Source organism: Sceloporus occidentalis, unplaced genomic scaffold, assembly GCF_023333645.1.
Source record: "Sceloporus occidentalis isolate IW3139 unplaced genomic scaffold, rSceOcc1.0.p SCAF_41, whole genome shotgun sequence".
Lineage (NCBI taxonomy): Eukaryota > Metazoa > Chordata > Lepidosauria > Squamata > Phrynosomatidae > Sceloporus > Sceloporus occidentalis.
Window position 1 is genome coordinate 9,024,212 of NW_028317021.1, and position 18,967 is coordinate 9,043,178.

Sequence of the window (18,967 nt, forward strand, 5' to 3'; positions counted from 1 at the left end):
TAAACATCAAATTATAGCAATAATGACTAATAATTTTATTATTAATAAAGAATAGTAATAGTAACAATGAATAAGTAATATATTAATTTTAATAATAATAGTAATCATAAATATAATGTTAATAATAAATAATTGTAAAAATAAATAATACATTTATTATTATTAATAAATATAAATAATAAGTAATATAATGTTTATAATTGTAAAAATAAATAAGTAATACATTCATTATTATTCATAATAATATATAAATAATAAATAATATACTTTTTATTAATATAAAATGCAAGTCATGGTAATAATAAATTATAAATAATATATTAATTTTAATATTAATAATAATAATAAATATTTTATTACTAATAATAGTAATAATAGTCATAATAAATAATATATTTTATTAATATTAATAATAAATAATATATTTTATTAATATAAATTACAATTAATAGAAAAAATAATTTATAAATAATAATTATTAATAGTAATAATAATAGTAATAATTAATAATTAATTTAATATTTATATTTATAACAAATTATAGTAATAATAAATAACATATTTAAAATTATTAATAATTATTATTAATTAAAAATAAATATTAATCGCAGGTGGAAGAAAAAGAATATAAATATAAATACAAATATAAAGCCTCCCAAATGGGTCAAGATAGGAAGACAAATAGAAATACACAACCAGAAAAAAGATAAACAAATGAATATAAATATAAATGTAAATATAAACACAAATATAAATATATGCACCCATTAACTTCATATTTATTATTTCGTTGCTCGTTAAAACATATACAGATATATACAATAGGCATGAAATAGAAGAAGACTGCACTTTACATATTTCATTTTAAAATAACAACAGTAATAATAATAATAATAATAAAAATAGGAAGAAGCTCAATTTCCATGAGCTAAAAAAAATTATTATCATTATTTATTTTTTTATCATCCCTTCCCCCCTTTTCGCCGTTTGTTTGTTTGTTTATTATTTTGTCACAGTCATCTAAAAATTTTTTTAAATCATTTTTTAAAAATTCACTTCCTGGAAGTAAACAGGAAGTAAGCGGGAAGTGAGCAGGAAGTAAGGGGGAAGTGAGCAGGAAGTGAAGGAAATGGATGCGGATACGGATTGACCTCCGTTTTAAGTATCTTACATGTGCAACAAGGTTTCCTCAGGCTGTTTCCTTTGGGGAAAGGTTCATTATTATTATCGTTATAATTAGCGTTAACACTGTTTTTCATGGGGATCAAAGGGGGGGGGGAAGGAAGGGGAAGTGGGGGGTTGCACCCGGAAGTTGATTTCAATGCTTTATCAATATCAATGTGTTATCAATTGAAAGGGGAGAGAGCTTGGAAAGGGAAGGGGAAGGTGAAGGGAGAATGTAAAGAGGAAGGAAGGAAAGAGATGTCAGCATGGAAAGAAAGAAGAATGGAGGGAGGGAGGGAGAAAGGAAGGAAGGAGATTTCAGCATGGAAAAAAGAAGAATGGAAGGAAGGAGGGAGGAAAGAAGGAAGGAAGGAACGAAGGAAAGAAGGAAGGAGATTTCAGCATGGAAAGAAGAATTGAAAAGAAGGAGGGAGGGAGGAAAGAAGGAAGGAAGGAACGAAGGAAAGAAGGAAGGAGATTTCAGCATGGAAAGAAGAATTGAAAAGAAGAAGGGAGGGAGGAAAGAAGGGAGGAAGGAAGGAAGGAAGGAAGGAAGGAAGGAGATGTCACCATGGAGAGAGGATGGAAGGGAGAGTGCAAAGTGGAAGGAAGGGAGGAAGGGGAAAGGAAGGAGAGAAGGGAGGGGAAGGGAGAGGGAAGTGAAGGAAGGAAGGAAGGTAACAGATGTCAGCATGGAAGGAAGGTGAAAGGAAGGAAGGAAGGATGGAAGGAAGGAAGGAAGGAAGGAAAGAGATGTCACCATGGAGAGAGGAAGGAAGAATGGAAAGGGGAAGGAGGGAAGGAAGGAAGGAAGGAAGGAAGGAAGGAAGGAAATGTCACTTTGAAAAGAGGAAGGAAGAATGGAAAGGGTAAGGAGGGAAGGAAGGAAGGAAGGAAGGAAGGAAGGAAGGAAGGAAGGAAGGCTAAGTAGAGTAGGAAGGAAGGAGGAGAAGGAAGGAAGGAAGGATATGTCAGTTTGGAAAGAGGAAGGAAGAATGGAAGGGGGAAGGAGGGAAGGAAGGAAGGAAAGAAGAAAGGAAAGAAGGAAGGAAAGGACAGGGGAATGGAGAATGGAAAGCAGAAGGAAGCCAAGAAGGAAGGAAGGGGATGGGAGGAAGGAAGGAAGGAAGGAAGGAAGGAAGGAAGGAAGGAAGGAAGAATGGAAATCCGAACGAAAGGGAAAAGGAAGGAAAGTTGTGGGAAGGAAGGAAAGAAGGAAGGAAGGAATAGGGAAAAGCCTGGCCCCTAAACCTGGTGCTAAAGTCGCAGGTTCGAGTCTTACTTCCTCTTTCAATTTCCGGGCGACTTCCTATATATTTCCCCACCGCCTTTATTTAATGTGTGTGTGTGTGTGTGTGTGTGTGTGTAAAAATTTGGGTCGTCAAATTAAAAAAGGGGGGGAAACTAACGAGTAAAAAAAGAGGCGAAAAAATGTTCTGGACTTTCATTTCTTTTTTTCGTTCCCTCGTTCATTTTTAAAGAGACGGTCTGTTTCTGTCGCCGAATTAATGACTTTAACCTCGTTATAAAAAATGAGTCCAGAAAAATAGCGTCCAACGTTTGTTCGGTTTTCGTCCTTCGTCCGTTATCTTTATCTTTATCTTCGTCGATTTCTTTCTTTATGATATCGATCTCTTTTAATCCCTTCCATTTTTTTCACTTTCCTTTGTTCCTTTCTTTTCAGGTCAGAGCGGCCACGAAAGTCCCGAAACGGTTCGAAATGTCCGAGTGGAGTGACCGCCAGCTGGCTACGGTCGCTGTCCGGCCCTTCGGTTCGGACATGTCCTCGGCGCAGTGGACAGAGAGGCATTGCAAATGGCCGCCAGACGACGGTGTGGCGGCGGCGGGCAGCGGTGGAAGACACAATTGCGGACGACGGCAGCTTCTTCATAGCTGCAGAAGGATAAGACAGGGAGAGAGAGAAGTAGGAGACGAAGTTAGTATTGCTCGATAACCAATAACTAATAACCGATCGATAATCAATAATAATCAATAATCGATAACGATCGATAATAGATGCATCTGGCATACAAAAAAGGTGATAATTAAGGCAACAGTTCCACCAATAGTACATAGTTGGGAGTATATATATATATATATATATATATATGGGGTCGGACTATATATATATATATATACACATATATATAGGGGGTCAGACTATATTGTATAGGGGTGCGAACCCTGCATAGCAATCCCATTTAATCCAATACGGGATATTTCCCTCTCCGACAACACAATCCCTTTCTGCTCAGAACGCACGATGTAGACGCCAACGGACACCACGTTTCGGGAGCCAGGGAACGCGTCCGACTTTGTCAGTCCAATGCCCTGGAAAGACGGCTGGAGGCTGCGTCTAGGTCCGACAACAACGGCCGGCCGGAGGCCCAGTGGGTGACCGCAGGTGCGTCCAGCCGGCTGTGAATATCCTGCGATGCGGACACGGCCGGAGGCCTCGATGCGCGTCTCGTACGTCCGCCGCTGCCGCCGCGAGAAAAAGATTTTTTTGCCAAGTTTCCTCCATGACAACTTGACATATCGGTTCGGATGCCTCCTTGTGCACCGATGCGCGGTGCTTAAAGCCCGCGGTGTACGCAAATACACGCAGACAGCTGGCGGTGGTGGTGGCGGCGGCAAGGAGAAGGACTTTTCGGCGCCAGAGGACAGGGTGACAAGGGTGTGTCACGCGGCGGTGCGAAAGACTGACGTGATACGCCTAGGATAAGGATATTAGATGCAGAAACGGGTGTGACACAGCGGCACAAAATGGCTGGCACGGTTGCGGAAAAACGAACACAGAATTATTTGGGGGGTACTTTGCTTCTATTTATTGCATCTATTAATGTAGTGTTTTTATATATATATATATATATATATATATATATATATATATGTATGTATGTATATACACACACATATACATACATACATATATATGTTTCCAGCCTCATTTTAGGCGTCTGGCTTTGCAAGACCCGAGTTGGCAACTTTGCAAGACCTGAGGGTGCAAGGGCATTTAACATTGCAATGCCTGAGTGTGCAATGGCATTTAACTTTGCAAAACCTGAGTGTGCAACGATATCTGACTTTGCAAGACTTGAGTGTGCAATATCTGACTTTCCAAAACCTGAGCGTGCAACAATGTCTGACTTTGCAAAACCTGAGTGTGCAACAATGTCTGACTTTGCAAAACCTGAGTGTGCAACGATATCTGACTTTGCAAGACTTGAGTGTGCAATATCTGACTTTCCAAAACCTGAGCGTGCAACAATGTCTGACTTTGCAAAACCTGAGTGTGCAACAATGTCTGACTTTGCAAAACCTGAGTGTGCAACAATGTCTGACCTTGCAAGACCTGAGTGTGCAACGATATCCTACTTTGCAAGACCTGAGCGTGCAACAATATCTGACTTTGCAAGACCTGAGTGTGCAACGATATCTAACTTTGCAAAACCTGAGTGTGCAACAATATCTAAATGTGCAAAATCTGAGTGTGCAACGATATCTGACTTTCCAAAACCTGAGCGTGCAACAATGTCTGACTTTGCAAAACCTGAGTGTGCAACAATGTCTGACTTTGCAAGACCTGAGTGTGCAACAATATCTAACTTTGCAAAACCTGAGTGTGCAACGATATCTGACTTTGCACGACTTGAGCGTGCAATATCTGACTTTGCAAAACCTGAGCATACAACAATGTCTCACTTTGCAAAACCTGACCATGCAACAATGTCTCACTTTGCAAAACCTGACCGTGCAACAATGTCTGACTTTGCAAAACCTGAGTGTGCAACGATATCCTACTTTGCAAGACCTGAGCGTGCAACAATATCTGACTTTGCAAGACCTGAGTGTGCAACAATATCTAACTTTGCAAAACCTGAGTGTGCAACGATATCTGACTTTGCACGACTTGAGCGTGCAATATCTGACTTTGCAAAACCTGAGCATACAACAATGTCTCACTTTGCAAAACCTGACCATGCAACAATGTCTCACTTTGCAAAACCTGACCGTGCAACAATGTCTGACTTTGCAAAACCTGAGCGTGCAACAATGTCTGACCTTGCAAGACCTGAGCGTGCAACAATGTCTGACCTTGCAAGACCTGAGCGTGCAACGATATCTGACTTTGCAAGACCTGAGTGTGCAACAATATCTGACTTTGCAAGACCTGAGCGTGCAACAATATCTGGCCTTGCAAGACCTGAGCGTGCAACAATGTCTGACTTTGCAAGACCTGAGCATGCAACAATATCTGACCTTGCAAGACCTGAGCGTGCAACAATATCTGACCTTGCAAGACCTGAGCGTGCAACAATATCTGACTTTGCAAGACCTGAGAGTGCAACAATGTCTGACCTTGCAAGACCTGAGCGTGCAACAATATCTGACTTTGCAAGACCTGAGTGTGCAACAATATCTGACTTTGCAAGACCTGAGCGTGCAAAATTCGAGCCCAGATCTTGCAAATAAACAGGGATTTAATCAAATGGATTGAATCCATTTGCAGCCAAATGAAGCGCAAAGCGATGCTCTGGGTTTTAATTAAGCATTAATGAGACTAACGAGGGATTTTAGGCTCCGGGCAATTAATCCTCCTCAAGCACCTCGTTTGTTTTTTATTTGCAATATAAATTAAACTCGTTAAATGGTCGTTAAATTAAAAGCGGTCCTTTTCGTCTTGCAATTAATTGGCCTCGCAATTAATAATTAAGAGGGATTTTTTTCATTAAATAAAAAATATTAATCAAATTAATTGTTTTTAAAATAGTTTAATATTGATTAAAATGATATAATTTATTGGACAGTTTGCTAATAATCGTGGAATATATTGCATTAAATATTAATAAGGTTATAATTAAAACATTTAATAATGATAATAATAATAGGATTTATTTTATATTTAATTTAATTTAATATTGATTAAAATAATTAAAGCCATTAAAGTTTGCAAGACCTGTTAATAATAATATAATATATAACAATAATATAATATATTATATAATGCAATATATAATAATAATATAATCTAATAATAATATATAATATAATAATAATAATAATATAATATAATATAATATAATAATATTAATATGGTTTCTTTTGGAATTCATGAACATTTGCAAGACCTCAGTTAATAATAATATATTAATATAATAATATAATATATAATAATAATATAGTATAATAATAATATAATAATAATATAATAATAATAGTTTTTTAAAAGTCGTTAAAGTTTGCAAGACCTGAGTTAATAATAATATAATATAATATAATTATAATAATAATAATAGTTTTTGCAAGACCTAATAATAATATGAAATAATAATAATAATAGTTTTTGCAAGACCTAATAATATAATATAAAATATAATAATTATAATAATAATAATAAAGTTTTTGCAAGACCTAATAATAATTAAATAATATTATAATATAATATAATATAATATAATATAATATAATTTCTTTTTGGAAGACCTAATAATAATATAATTATATAATATGATAATATAATATAATATATATATATATATATATATATATATATATATATAAATAGTTAGTTTTTGCAAGACCTGTTAATAATAATAGAATTATATAATAATTATAATAATAATAATAAAGTTTTTGCAAGACCTGAGTTAATAATATTATTATATTAATATAGTATAATAACATAATAATAATAGTTTTTGCAAGAAATTTTAATAATAATATTATTAATATAATATAATATAAAATAAAATAATAATAATAATATTTTTGCAATAATATTATTTAACTCAAATAACAATATTATATAATACAATAATAATAAAAATAGTTTATTTTTGCAATCCATTAAATTATTATCTTCTTGTAATCTAGTTATAAATAATAATTATATTTATATCAGTAAAATAATTCATTAATTTAGAAGACAATTAAAGTGTTCCTCAAAAATAAAATCCATCCTGACTTTTATTTTTAAAAATGCAATTTAATTTTAAAAAATTAAAAAATACCAACAAAATAAAATAAAATAATAAAATATAAATAAATAAATAAATAAATAAATAAATAAATAAAAGGAGGTTCGTATTTTAAAATATATCATTTTTTAAAATGCATTGAATTAATTAATTGCCATAAAAGCCAATCAACGGAAGATAAACGCTGTTAATTCCCAGGATGGCTAAACGGAGATAAAGGAAAACCCCAAACGAGCCGATAATTAAGAGTAAGGCGAATAAATTAAAATCGCAATCGTATATTTTACCTTGCGTTCTCGAAACCGCAACAATTGTGTCTTTGCAATGGCAACAATCACACTTTTTGCAATGGCAACAATTGTATCTTTGCAAACACACTTGCAACAACACAGCTACAATTGCAAAGATACAATTGTTGCCATTGCAAAAGTGCAATTGTTGCCATTGCAAAAGTGCAATTGTTGCCACTGCAAAGATACAATTGTTGCCATTGCAAAGATACAATCATTACAGTTGCAAAAATGTGATTGTTGCCAATGCAAAGATACAATTGTCATCTTTGCGATGGCAACAATTATAATATTGCAATGGCAACAATTGTATCTTTGCAGTGGCAACAATTGTAATATTGCAATGGCAACAATTGTATCTTTGTAATCACACTTGCAACAACACAATTGCGTTTGCAAAGATTATAATTGTTGCCATTGCAAAAAGGGCAATTGTTGCCAATGCAAAGATACAATTGTCACGGTTGTATAAAATGTAAATGTTACAGTTGCAAAAATGTGATTGTTGCCAATGCAAAGATACAATTGTCATCTTTGCAATGGCAATAATTGTCAAATTTGCAATTGCAACAATTGTATCTTTGCAATGCAACAATCACAATCTGCAATGGCAAAAATTGCACTTTTTGCAACTCTAACAATCATAACTTTTGCAATGGCAACAATTGCATTTGTGCAACCACAACAATTACAATTTTCGCAATGGCAGCAATCACATCTTTGCAATCACAAGTGTGGTTTTGCAACGGCAACAGTTGCGCTTTAGCGCATGGCAGGAATAAAACCTTTTTTGCAAATGGCAACAATTGTATCTTTGCTGATTGTAACAATTGTATCTTTGCATTTGCAACAATTGTGTTTTTGCAAATTGCAACAATTGTATCTTTGCTGATTGTAACAATTGTATCTTTGCATTTGCAACAATTGTGTTTTTGCAAATTGCAACAATTGTATGTTTAATAATAAAAAATAATAATAAAAATTTATTTGTATACCGCTTTTCCATCTGATCAAAGCGGTTCACAGTAGCGTACAATATAATACAAAACAGTACAATGCTCAGTTGCATCTTTGCTAATTGCATCTCTTGTATCTTTATTAAATGCAACAGTTGCATCTTTGCTAATTGCAACAATTGTGTCTCTGCTAATTTTAACAATTGGATATATGCAAATTGCAACACATATCTTTGCAATTGCAACAGTTGCATCTTTGCTAATTGCAACAATTGTATCTTTGCTAATTGGAACAATTGTATCTTTGCTAATTGGAATAATTGTGTCTTTGCAAATTGCAACAATTGTATCTTTGCTAATTGGAACAATTGTATCTTTGCTAATTGCAACAATTGTGTCTTTACAAATTGCAACATTTGCATCTTTCCAAATTACAAAAGTTACATCTTTGCAATCACAACTGTATCTTTTTCAATAGCAACAATTGCCTCTTTGCAAGTTGCAACAATTACACAATTGCAAATTGTAACAATTGCATCTTTGCTAACTGCAACACTTGCATCTGAATCAATCGCAAGGAAGGAAGGAAGCGGCTGAATCGCCCCGAAAAACCGTTTTCGCAGATTGCAACGGTTTCAGACATCCCCGAACCCTCGTAAAACCCGGCGTCCCTCGCACTCACGCCTTCCATAAAACAGGTCCGTTTTAGCAGCGAGACGTAATTCACGTCGGCGGGGCTGTTATTGCCTAACGGCTCGGCCTAAAATATATATATATATATATATCCATTCTGGAAGTTTAAACAAAGTGAACTCCTGGGAATCGCAAGGTTTTTGTCCTTTTTGCACATCACCGTAAATCAATCCAACCCTACATATTATATATATATATATATATATATATATATATATATATATCATCAACCTGCAAGAAATTTCACACTTTTTAAATGCAATTTTTATTATTATTAATTATTATTATTATTATTAGTGCATTGAATCTGCAATTTGCAATGATTAAAATGCAAATTGCAAGCATATAAATTATATATATATATATATATATATATATATAAAATTGTGATTATTATTTATAATGATATAACGACAACTGAATAAATAGATAAAATGCAGTTTGTTTAGAAAGTATAATTGCATTTACTTATGTTATTGCGCTTTTTAAATGAATAAATTGCATTTTAATTTATTTTATCTTATTGCAAAAGATAAAAGATTTATAATTGCATTTTCAAAAATTAATTGGTTTGTTAATTCATTGGGAATTTTTAGGGAGATAGTTGTGCATTTTTTAAAATAAATTGCATTTTTATCTATTCATTTAATTGCAAAGATCAGGAATTTTATATATATATATATATATATATATATATATATATATATATAATTTGTTTTATTTATATACCGCTATTCCAAAGATCATAGCGGTAAACAGCAAGTAAGCTAATTAGCAAGTAAGCTAAATATAAAATTAATAAATAATATAAATATAAATAAAATTATAAATGATATAAATAAATACAAATAAAATTATAAATAAATATAAATAAAATTATAAATGATATAAATAAATACAAATAAAATTATAAATAAATATAAATAAAATTATAAATGATAAAAATGCAAATAGAATTAATAAATAATATAAATAAATACAAATAAATTTATAAATGATGTAAATAAAATTATAAATAATATAAATAAACACAAATAAAATTATAAATGATGTAAATAAATACAAATAAAATTATAAATGCTATAAATAAATACAAATAAATTATAAATGATATAGATAGATACAAATAAATTTATAAATAAATACAAATAAAATTATAAATGACATAAATACATTTAAAATTAATAAATAATATAAATAAATACAAATAAAATTAATGAATAAATAATGAATTTCCTGATATTTGCAATTAATTAATTAATTAAATAAGACAAATATAAATAAAATGCAACTTAGTTTTAAAAGCATATGTGTGTGTGTGTGTGTATTATTTAAAGAGCTGCATTTAATGCTTTCTTTGCATTTAATTATTTTGCAACTGTAAATTTAAATCCAGGGACCAAAGATGCGCGAAATTAATTACGCCGTAATTGCAACAAGTGTTTTTCCTCCTCATTAAACAGATGCGCCGGGGGAACCGCCATTTCCAGAGACGGATTTATGGCCGATGCATAAAAAACGGCGGCGGCGGATTTACAAAAGGACCCAAAAGCCTCGAAACCTGAGGCTTTTATAGAGTTTAATGCTTGCAAACCCTGCGCATGAATGCATTTATAATGTTTGCTCCTTGCAATCGCGTTGCATGGAATTGCAAAGCTTGCATCTTGCTTTGCATGCATTTATAATGTTCGCTTCTTGCTATCATGCACATGCATGTGTTCTCCATGCTATCCTTTGCATGAACGCATGTATGAACTTTGCACTTTGCAATCATGTGCATTGCCTCTTGCTATCCATGTGTGTGCGTCTTGCAATTGCTCCTTGCTATCCATGTGCATTGCATGTGTTTTTCATGCTATACAACTTGCAATGATGTGCATTCGCATATACTGTATTACTTTTGTGTGTTCATTCAATTTGCTACGATGTGCATGTGTTTGTAAAGTTCGCTCCTTGCTATCCTGTGCATGCATGCATTTAAAGCTTGTGTCCTGCATGCATTTGCAAAGCTTGCACCTTGCTACCATGTGTGCATGCATTTTTGCTTCCTATAACCATGCGCATGCAAGGATTAATAAAGCCTAATTATTGCTTCCCTATGTGTGAATTGGCAAAGTTTGCACCTTGCGATCGTGCGCATGCATGCATTTGCAAAGCCTGCGTCTTGTTTTCTGGTGCATGGATGCATTTGCTAAATTCGCTTCTCACTTCCCTGTGCATGCATTTAAATGTTGCTTTTTCTTTTTATTATCCTGCGCATGAATTTGTTTAAAGTTTGCACCTTGTGACCATGCATTTGCAAAGCTTGCACCTTGCTATCATGTGTGCATGCATTTTTTGCTTCCTATGACCATGTGCATGCATGCATTTGCAAAGTATGCAAAGTATGCATCTTGTGACCCTGCGCATGGATGCATTTACAAAGTTTGCTTTTTGCTTCCTTGCATATGGATGCATTTGCAAAGTTTGCATCTTGTTTCGGATTGTCATTGGTGCTAAACGCCGATCTTGCGAGGAACGAGGGCGAAAGGGGAAGGACAGGAAAGGCGCGGTTTGTCGTCGTTGTCGTCAATGTGTGTCGTTTTTGCACTTTTGGAATGCATTTGATGCATTTGATGCATAGAAAGGAAAGAAAGGAAAGAACGAAAGGAAAGAAAGGAAAGGAAGGAAGGAAGGAAAAGAAGGAAAGTAGGGAAAGAAGGAATGGAGGAATGGAGGAGGGAAAAAGGAAGGAAAGAAAGAAAAGAAAAGAAAAGAAAGAAAGAAATCAAGGAAGGAAAAAAAGGAAAGGAAGGAACGAACAAAGGGAAGGAAAGAAAAGAAAGGAAGGGAAGGAAGAAAAGGAAGGAAGGAAGGAAGGAAGGAAGGGAAGGGAAAAAAGAAAGGAAAGGAAGGAAGGAATGAAGGAAGGAGGGAGGGAAGGAAGGAAAGAGAGGAAATAAAGAAAAGAAGGAAAGAAAGCAAATGAAAGAAAAAAGAAATGAAAGGAAGGAAGGAAGAAAGGAAAGAATGAAGGAAGGAATGAAGGAAGGGGAGAAAGAAATGAAGGAAAGAAAGGAAGGAAGGAAGGGGCCCTGGGTCCGAAGAACAAAAGGACTATCCGTGGATTCATCCATTCGTTCGTTCATTTCCATTTTGCAAAGAACGGTGCGCAACACATTTTTAGGGAAGGCGAGCAACGCACAAAATGCAAAATGCGCGCAATTGCAAACATATAGATACATGTGTGTGCGATTGTGTACAAATGTATGGGAAACGGCGGCGATTTTATCGCTGGAATGCACAATTTTACACACAGACGCGCTCCAAAAACATATAATTGCGCACGTTGGACGCGCTCCGAAAAGTGCGCAAAGGCACACAAATGCACACTCCAAAGAGGCATAAATGTATGCGCAGGCGCACTCTGAAAGTGCAAATGTACACATGCACACACTAAAAAAGGCACAACCGCGCACATGGATACCGTCCAAAAATGCACAATCGCACGCAATGGGACACACTCCGGCAATGTTGCAAAACAGGCGCGCAAACTCAAAGTGAAAACAGACATAAATGCTCACAAAGACACAATGCAAAGGTGTTGAAACGCAGAACAAATGCATTGAAAAAAGACACAAACACACACAAACGACACAATGCAAAAGTGTTCAAATGCACAACAAACACATTGAAAAAAGACACAAATGCTCACAAACATCAACTGAAAAAATCCACAATTATACACACAGGCGCGCCCCGAAAACGCACAAATGCATGACAGACGCACTGGGGGGAAAAGACACAATTGCACACGTATGCAAAAACAGGCACAAATGCATGCTGCAAAAATGCACAAATGCTCACAAAAAGTACAGAAACTTGCAATTGTCTGTCATATTTTGTGTGTGTGTGTGTGTGTGTGTATTGGAGCGGAGTTCTGCAAAGGCCAGTGAACGCGAAGACACAAAACGGAAACGCGACCCATAGACAAAACAAATTGCAAAGACGCATAAACACACAACAAAAACGCACAAGAAATTATCACTTGCATTAATTGCAAAGACGCATAAATGCTCCCAAAAATATATATGAAAATAATAATACTAATAATAGAATAATATATATAATAATATATACAATATTTAAAATATAAAAATATTATACATTATATTTTATTATAATAATAATAACATAAGAATATCTAATATAATATAAAATATATAATATTATATATAATACTTAAAATAAAATAATATATCTAATATAATTATATAATAAATAATATTGTATGTGAAATATAAAAATATTATACATTATAAATTATAATAATATAATTATATAATATATAATAATATTATATATATTATATATATTACATATTTGAAATATAATAATATAAATTTTAATAATAATATTAATATAATATTAATATAATAAAAATAGGAATATATAATATTATTTATATAATATTTAAAATATAATAATATACATTATAAAAATATAATAATAATAATATTATATATAAACCATTTTAAATATAATATACATAATATATTGTAATAATATTATATATACTAATAATATCATATATAGCATTTAAAATATAATAATATTATATATAATATTATTTATTAATTATATATTATATTATTATAATTAATAGTAGTAGTATTATAATGTATTATTTTAATTGTTAATATTTTCACTTTCTTGGAGGAAAGTAATAATAATAATAATAATAATAATATAATCATCTATTTAATCATCTATTTAATCATCCAATAAATCTTGTGATTTATAATATATATATATATACATATATATATATATATATATATAATTTATTCGTCGGAGGCGTCCGTCGTCCGCCGCAAAGAAAATGGCACAGCGACCGATTTAATTAAACAATCTATAATTAAATAATTGTCGCAATGAATAACGCAACCGCAATTTGCGCGTATTTAAATTATTATACTAATAATCGTCGTATTTAATAATATAGAAGGTAAAGGAAGACAATATTAGTATTACTCAAATTATTGATACCTAAGTAATAATAATACTACTCATAATAACATTGTTGTATTATTACTTAGGTATCAATAATTTGAATTATTGATTTATTGATACGTAGGTATCAATATTAATATTAATCAATAATAATTATCATTATTATTATTATTACCCAAAGTATTATACTAATAATCATCCTATTTCCTAATACAGAAGGAAAAGGATGACAATATTATTATTATTGCTAATATTATTGATTTATTATTATTGTAATTATTATTATAATTATTATTATTACCCGAACCATTGATATCGAAGTTAGGGATTATTATTATTATTATTATTATTAATGATTTTGGATTGGGTAAGATTAAATTAATAATTATTAATAAACAATTATTACGAACCCTTTATTTTCCCCAGTTTTGCACAACACACAAAACACCCTCCGCAAAAATTAGCCAAACTTCTCCGAAATCCGTGCATAAAACTAAAAGCGGCGCCAAACTGAAATACTTCAGCCGTTTCCACCACTCTATATCCCATCATCCTGCAATGGGACCTATGGCATGTGACCCCTCGTTGAGAAGCTGAGGGTCTTCTCCATCCAACCCCCCCCATCCTCCCTCCATTCCCCTCCCCCGGCCCTCCAGACCCCTTCCCCACTTTATATCCCATCATCCTTCCACGAAAAAGGATGCTGAGACCTGGACTGTGACCACTCGTTGAGAAGCTGAGGGTCTCCTCTATATGACCCTCCACCTCTCCTCCCTCCATAACCCTCCCCCATTCCCCTATGCCCACTTTCTCACTCTATTTCCTACTGTCCTTTAATTAAAAAGGATGCTGGGACCTGGAGTGTGACCACTCGTTGAGAAGCTGAGAGTCTCCTCTATATGACCCTAAACCTCTCCTCCCTCCACACAACTTCCCCAGCCCTCCACAACCCTTCCCCACTTTATATCCCATCGTCCTTTGATGAAAAAGGATGCTGGGACCTGGAGTGTGACAACTCGTTGAGAAGCTGAGGGTCTCCTCTAACCGACCCTCTACCTCTCCTCCATCCATACCCCTTCCCCAGGCCTCCATACCCCTTTCCCACTCTATATCCCATCGTCTTGCAATGAAAAAGGATGCTGGGACCTAGAGTGTGACCACTCGTTGGAAAGCTCAGGGTCTCCTCTGTATGACCCTCCACCTCTCCTCCCTCCATATCCCTCCCCCAGCCCTCCAGACCCTTTCCCACTCTTTATCCTATCGTCCTTAAATGAAAGGGGATGCTGGGACCTATGGCATGTGACCCCTCGTTGGAAAGTCCGATCCCCCCTCCTACCTCTATACCCCTTCCCATGCCCCCTCAGACCCCTTTTTTCCAGTCGCCCCCTCCTACCTTCTTTGGAGAGCTTGGTCTTCTCCCAGGGGTCTGCTCCCCTGCGCTCTTCCTCCTCTTCCTCCTCCTCCTCCTCCTCCTCTTCCTCCTCGCCCCTTCCTCCTTTCTCCCCAGGGGTGGGTTGCAAGTACCATCCTCCCCCAGAGCCCCCATCGGCCATCAGGGCCTCCAGGTCGAGGCCCCCCAAGGCTCCCCCTTTAGCCCCAGGGATCGGGGACCCCTGTTCAGGACCCCCAGCCTCGGACCCCTTCTTGGGACCCCCGCTTCCCTTCCCAGGGGGGTCCTCAGAGATGCTGAACTGCTGCCTCTGGAGCTGGATCTGGGCCTGGAGGATCTCCAAGGGGTGGATGTCCTCTGGAGGGGAGACCGAGACGGAGGAGGACGAGGAGGGACCCCCGACCACCACCACAGTTGGGGGGCTTGGAGGTGGGACCCCCATAGCCATGGATGGGGGGCCCTCTGCCTCCTCTGACCTCCGGGGGGCTGATATAGGGGACCCCCCTTTGTCCTGTGGGGGCATCAGGACCTCCCCGGGTTCTTGGGGGGGCTCCATGGGGCGCCCTTTGGGGGTCTCGACATTGGGGGTCTCGAAGAAGCCCCCCACCGCCGCGGGGCTGAGGTGACCGCTCTCCCTTTTCCGCCTCCCCCGGCCCCTGGCCCCCATTTTGCCCTCTTGGGAGGCTGGGGAGAAGCCCCCCGGGGCGTTTGGGGAGAGGGTCGTGTTGTTGGGGGGCGACGAGAGACCCCTTTCTGAAGGTGGGGGACCAGTTAGGGGTAGAGGGGGTCCCTGGGGGGGCTGCGGAGGGTTGGGGTGGCCCTCTTGGGGGGATTCTGCGGTCACCCCTTTGCCCCCCCTTGGGGCAGGTTGGGGGGCTGGCCCCCCACTCTTTTTCCCGAAGGTGACGTTGAGGTTGGGGGCTCCCAAACTGGCGATCATGTTCTGGCAAGCGGTAGAGAGGGCCGCCAGGCAGCTCTGCCCAAAGAGACCCCCCACATTTGGGTTGGGGACCCCCCCTGAGGATGGGGATGATGAAGAGGATGAAGGTGGAGGGGGGACCCCTTCCTTGGGGACCCCTTTGGAGAAGGAGCCCAGGGAGAGCCCCCCGAGTTTGCTCTGGGGCGGCCGAGGGGAGAAGTCCGATGCTGAGGAGGGTGTGGATGATGGGAACTCAGCCCTGAGCCTCTCTGGGGGGCTCACCCCAAAACCAGGAGGCGAGGAGGAAGAGGGTTGCGGGGGTCCTTGGCCGGGGAACCCCTCCATCGGCATCCTCATTTGGGGGTCTCCGTGGAGGGAGGAGGGTCGGAAGAGCATCTCCGATGGTGGTGGTGGTGGTGGTCCTCCTGTAAACCATCCTCCGTTGGCATCCTGGGGATGATGGGAGCTGTGGTGGTGCTGGTGATGGTTGCGGGTGGCCGCCATCTGCTTCATCATCAGGGCCGCAGCCTGCCTTTGTTGTTGTTGTTGTTGTGGATGGAGTTGTTGCTGCGGAGGATGGTGGTGGTGATGCCGCTGATGGTGTTGCAGAGGATGATGAAGAGGCTGCTGCTGCTCAGGATAATAATCCATAAAGTCTTGGAACGACGAAGACGAAGACGACGAGGACGACGGCGGCGAAAGCGCCATAGTACCCCCAGCATTATTAGTACTATTATTACTATTGACCCCGCTGCTGTTGTTGTTACTGTTACCCCCCCAGCCTTCGTAGCGGGCCCTTTTGGGGTTCATATAAGAAGAAGGAGAAGGAGCTGGGGGCTCAAAGTGCTGGAGGCGCTGGCTGGGGGTCGGATGGGGATGATGGTGTTGTTGGTGATGGAGCCCATAAAGTGAGTTGGAGTCCCCGTTGTAAGGATGCTGGAGGGTCCTGTTCTCCAAGCGGTGGATGGGGTACTCGAATTGGGTGTGGGGGACGTCCGGGTTGGGGTTGGAAGACCCCTGGCAGCGACCCATAGAAGGTGGAGGTGGAGGAGGAGGCATGAGCCCCACTTGCATCTTCAGAAGAGGAGCAGGACCCCCTTGGAAACCCTCCGGAGACCCCCTGGGGAACCTCTCGAAATAGGGGGCCATTTTGGAAAAGGGTGCTTGTTGGGGGGCTTGTTGCTGTTCTTGAGGTGGAGGAGAGAAGATCCCCAAATCCCCAAAGGGTCCCCCATCCCCATAACTGTATTCCAGGGGTTCCATTCGGCGGGTCAAGGGGTCCAAAACCGGAGGGGCGTCCGAGGCGTTGTTGTTGCTGTTGTTTGAGGATGAAGAAGACGAAGAGGATGAAGACGAAGAGGACGAAGAACTGGAGGAAGAGCCTCCATGGAAGGAGGCGGCCCGGTTTGGGGACTGGTCCAAAGGGAGGCATGGGGCTGGGACCCCGTTTCCAAGATGGTGGTGGTGCTGTTGGGGGTTAGGGTGTCCAAAAGTCGCCCCCTCTGGGACCACTTCCGGCAGCTCGAAGCCCTCCGAAGGGGAGAAGGTTTGCGGGGGGAAGCTGAGGAGGCGACCCCCATGGAGGCAGCTGGAGGAGGCCGAAGGTGGAGGCTCGGGTCCAAAGCCTCCATTGAAGTGCTGGGGATGACGGTGGTGCTGGTGGTGGTGCTGGTGCTGCTCGGCTTGTTGTTGGTGGAAGTAACCTGTTGCTGTTGCTGGGGATCCTCCAAGGACCTCTCCATTGTTCCTGAAGGAGAAGCCATCCCCGGATGGAGGCAGATGGAGGCTCATGGTGGCGTTGGCCACCGCCTCCAAAGTGGCCTCAGCCCCTCCGCCGTTTTGGAGAGGGAACCCTTTGAAGGAGGGTCCAAACAAGGGCTTGGCCCCTGGACCCTCGAAGGGCTCCAAGGAGAACATCAGTGGAAGGTAAGGAGAAAAGAGAGAAGGAAGAAGAAGAGATGGAGGAGGAGGATGGAGAAGAAGAAAGGAGGTGCAGGATTCGCATCACATCCCTGGGAAGAAGGAGGCATCGGGCGGCCCTCTCTCGGCGGCTCCTTTCCTCGTTCTCCCTCCCGAGGCTCCGTTTTGGGGGGTTTTCTGAGGGTCTTGGGTGGGTTTAAGGGGGGCTCCTTTCCATCCAATGAGGGAAGACTAGGAGGAGGTGCTTAAGGTGGACTTGGAGAGGTTGGCGGGCACCTTGTTCCTTCCCTGTTTTAATCCCTTTCCTTAACGCGCAGGAAGACCTCCTTTGGGGCCACGGTACAGAAACGTTGGGGTCCCCTTGACCCAAATTTGGGGTACCGGGACCCTTCCCCAAATAAAAGGGGCCGTGCGCAACGAAAACCCTTGCTCTCCCATTGTGCGTAATGGAGAGGGATAGGGGGACCTTGTTCCTTCCCTGTTTTAACCCCTTTCCTTAAGTCGCAGGAAGACCCCCTTTGGGACCGTGATAAAGTTGGGGGTCCCATTGACCCAAATTTGGGGTCCCGGGACCCGTCCCCAAATAAAAGGGGCCGTGTGCAATGGGACCCCTTGCTCTCCCATTGTGCGTAATGGAGAGAGGGGGGCACCCTGTTCCTTCC

The 18,967-nt window shown here is 38.8% G+C and overlaps 1 protein-coding gene across 1 annotated transcript; it reads right to left on the reverse strand.

Annotated features, from left to right (window-relative positions):
• Window positions 1-767: 767 nt before the first annotated feature.
• On the reverse strand, window positions 768-18,447 carry LOC149290137 (uncharacterized). Its single transcript, XM_089489916.1, has 2 exons — window positions 15,470-18,447; window positions 768-3,057 (listed from the first exon to the last, which is right to left on the reverse strand). The coding sequence occupies exons 1-2, from the start codon at window positions 18,300-18,302 to the stop codon at window positions 2,762-2,764; spliced, it is 3,129 nt and encodes a 1,042-aa protein (XP_089346042.1). The 5' UTR covers window positions 18,303-18,447; the 3' UTR covers window positions 768-2,761.
• Window positions 18,448-18,967: the final 520 nt, after the last annotated feature.

Bases quoted from the DNA above. Each gene is read 5' to 3' on its own strand.
- LOC149290137 (XM_089489916.1), bottom strand. From the start codon at position 18,302: ATGTTCTCCTTGGAGCCCTTCGAGGGTCCAGGGGCCAAGCCCTTGTTT. The intron at 3,058-15,469 runs GTAGGAGGGGGC...ATCCTTCTGCAG, and splicing joins GACCAAGCTCTCCAAAGAAG to CTATGAAGAAGCTGCCGTCG.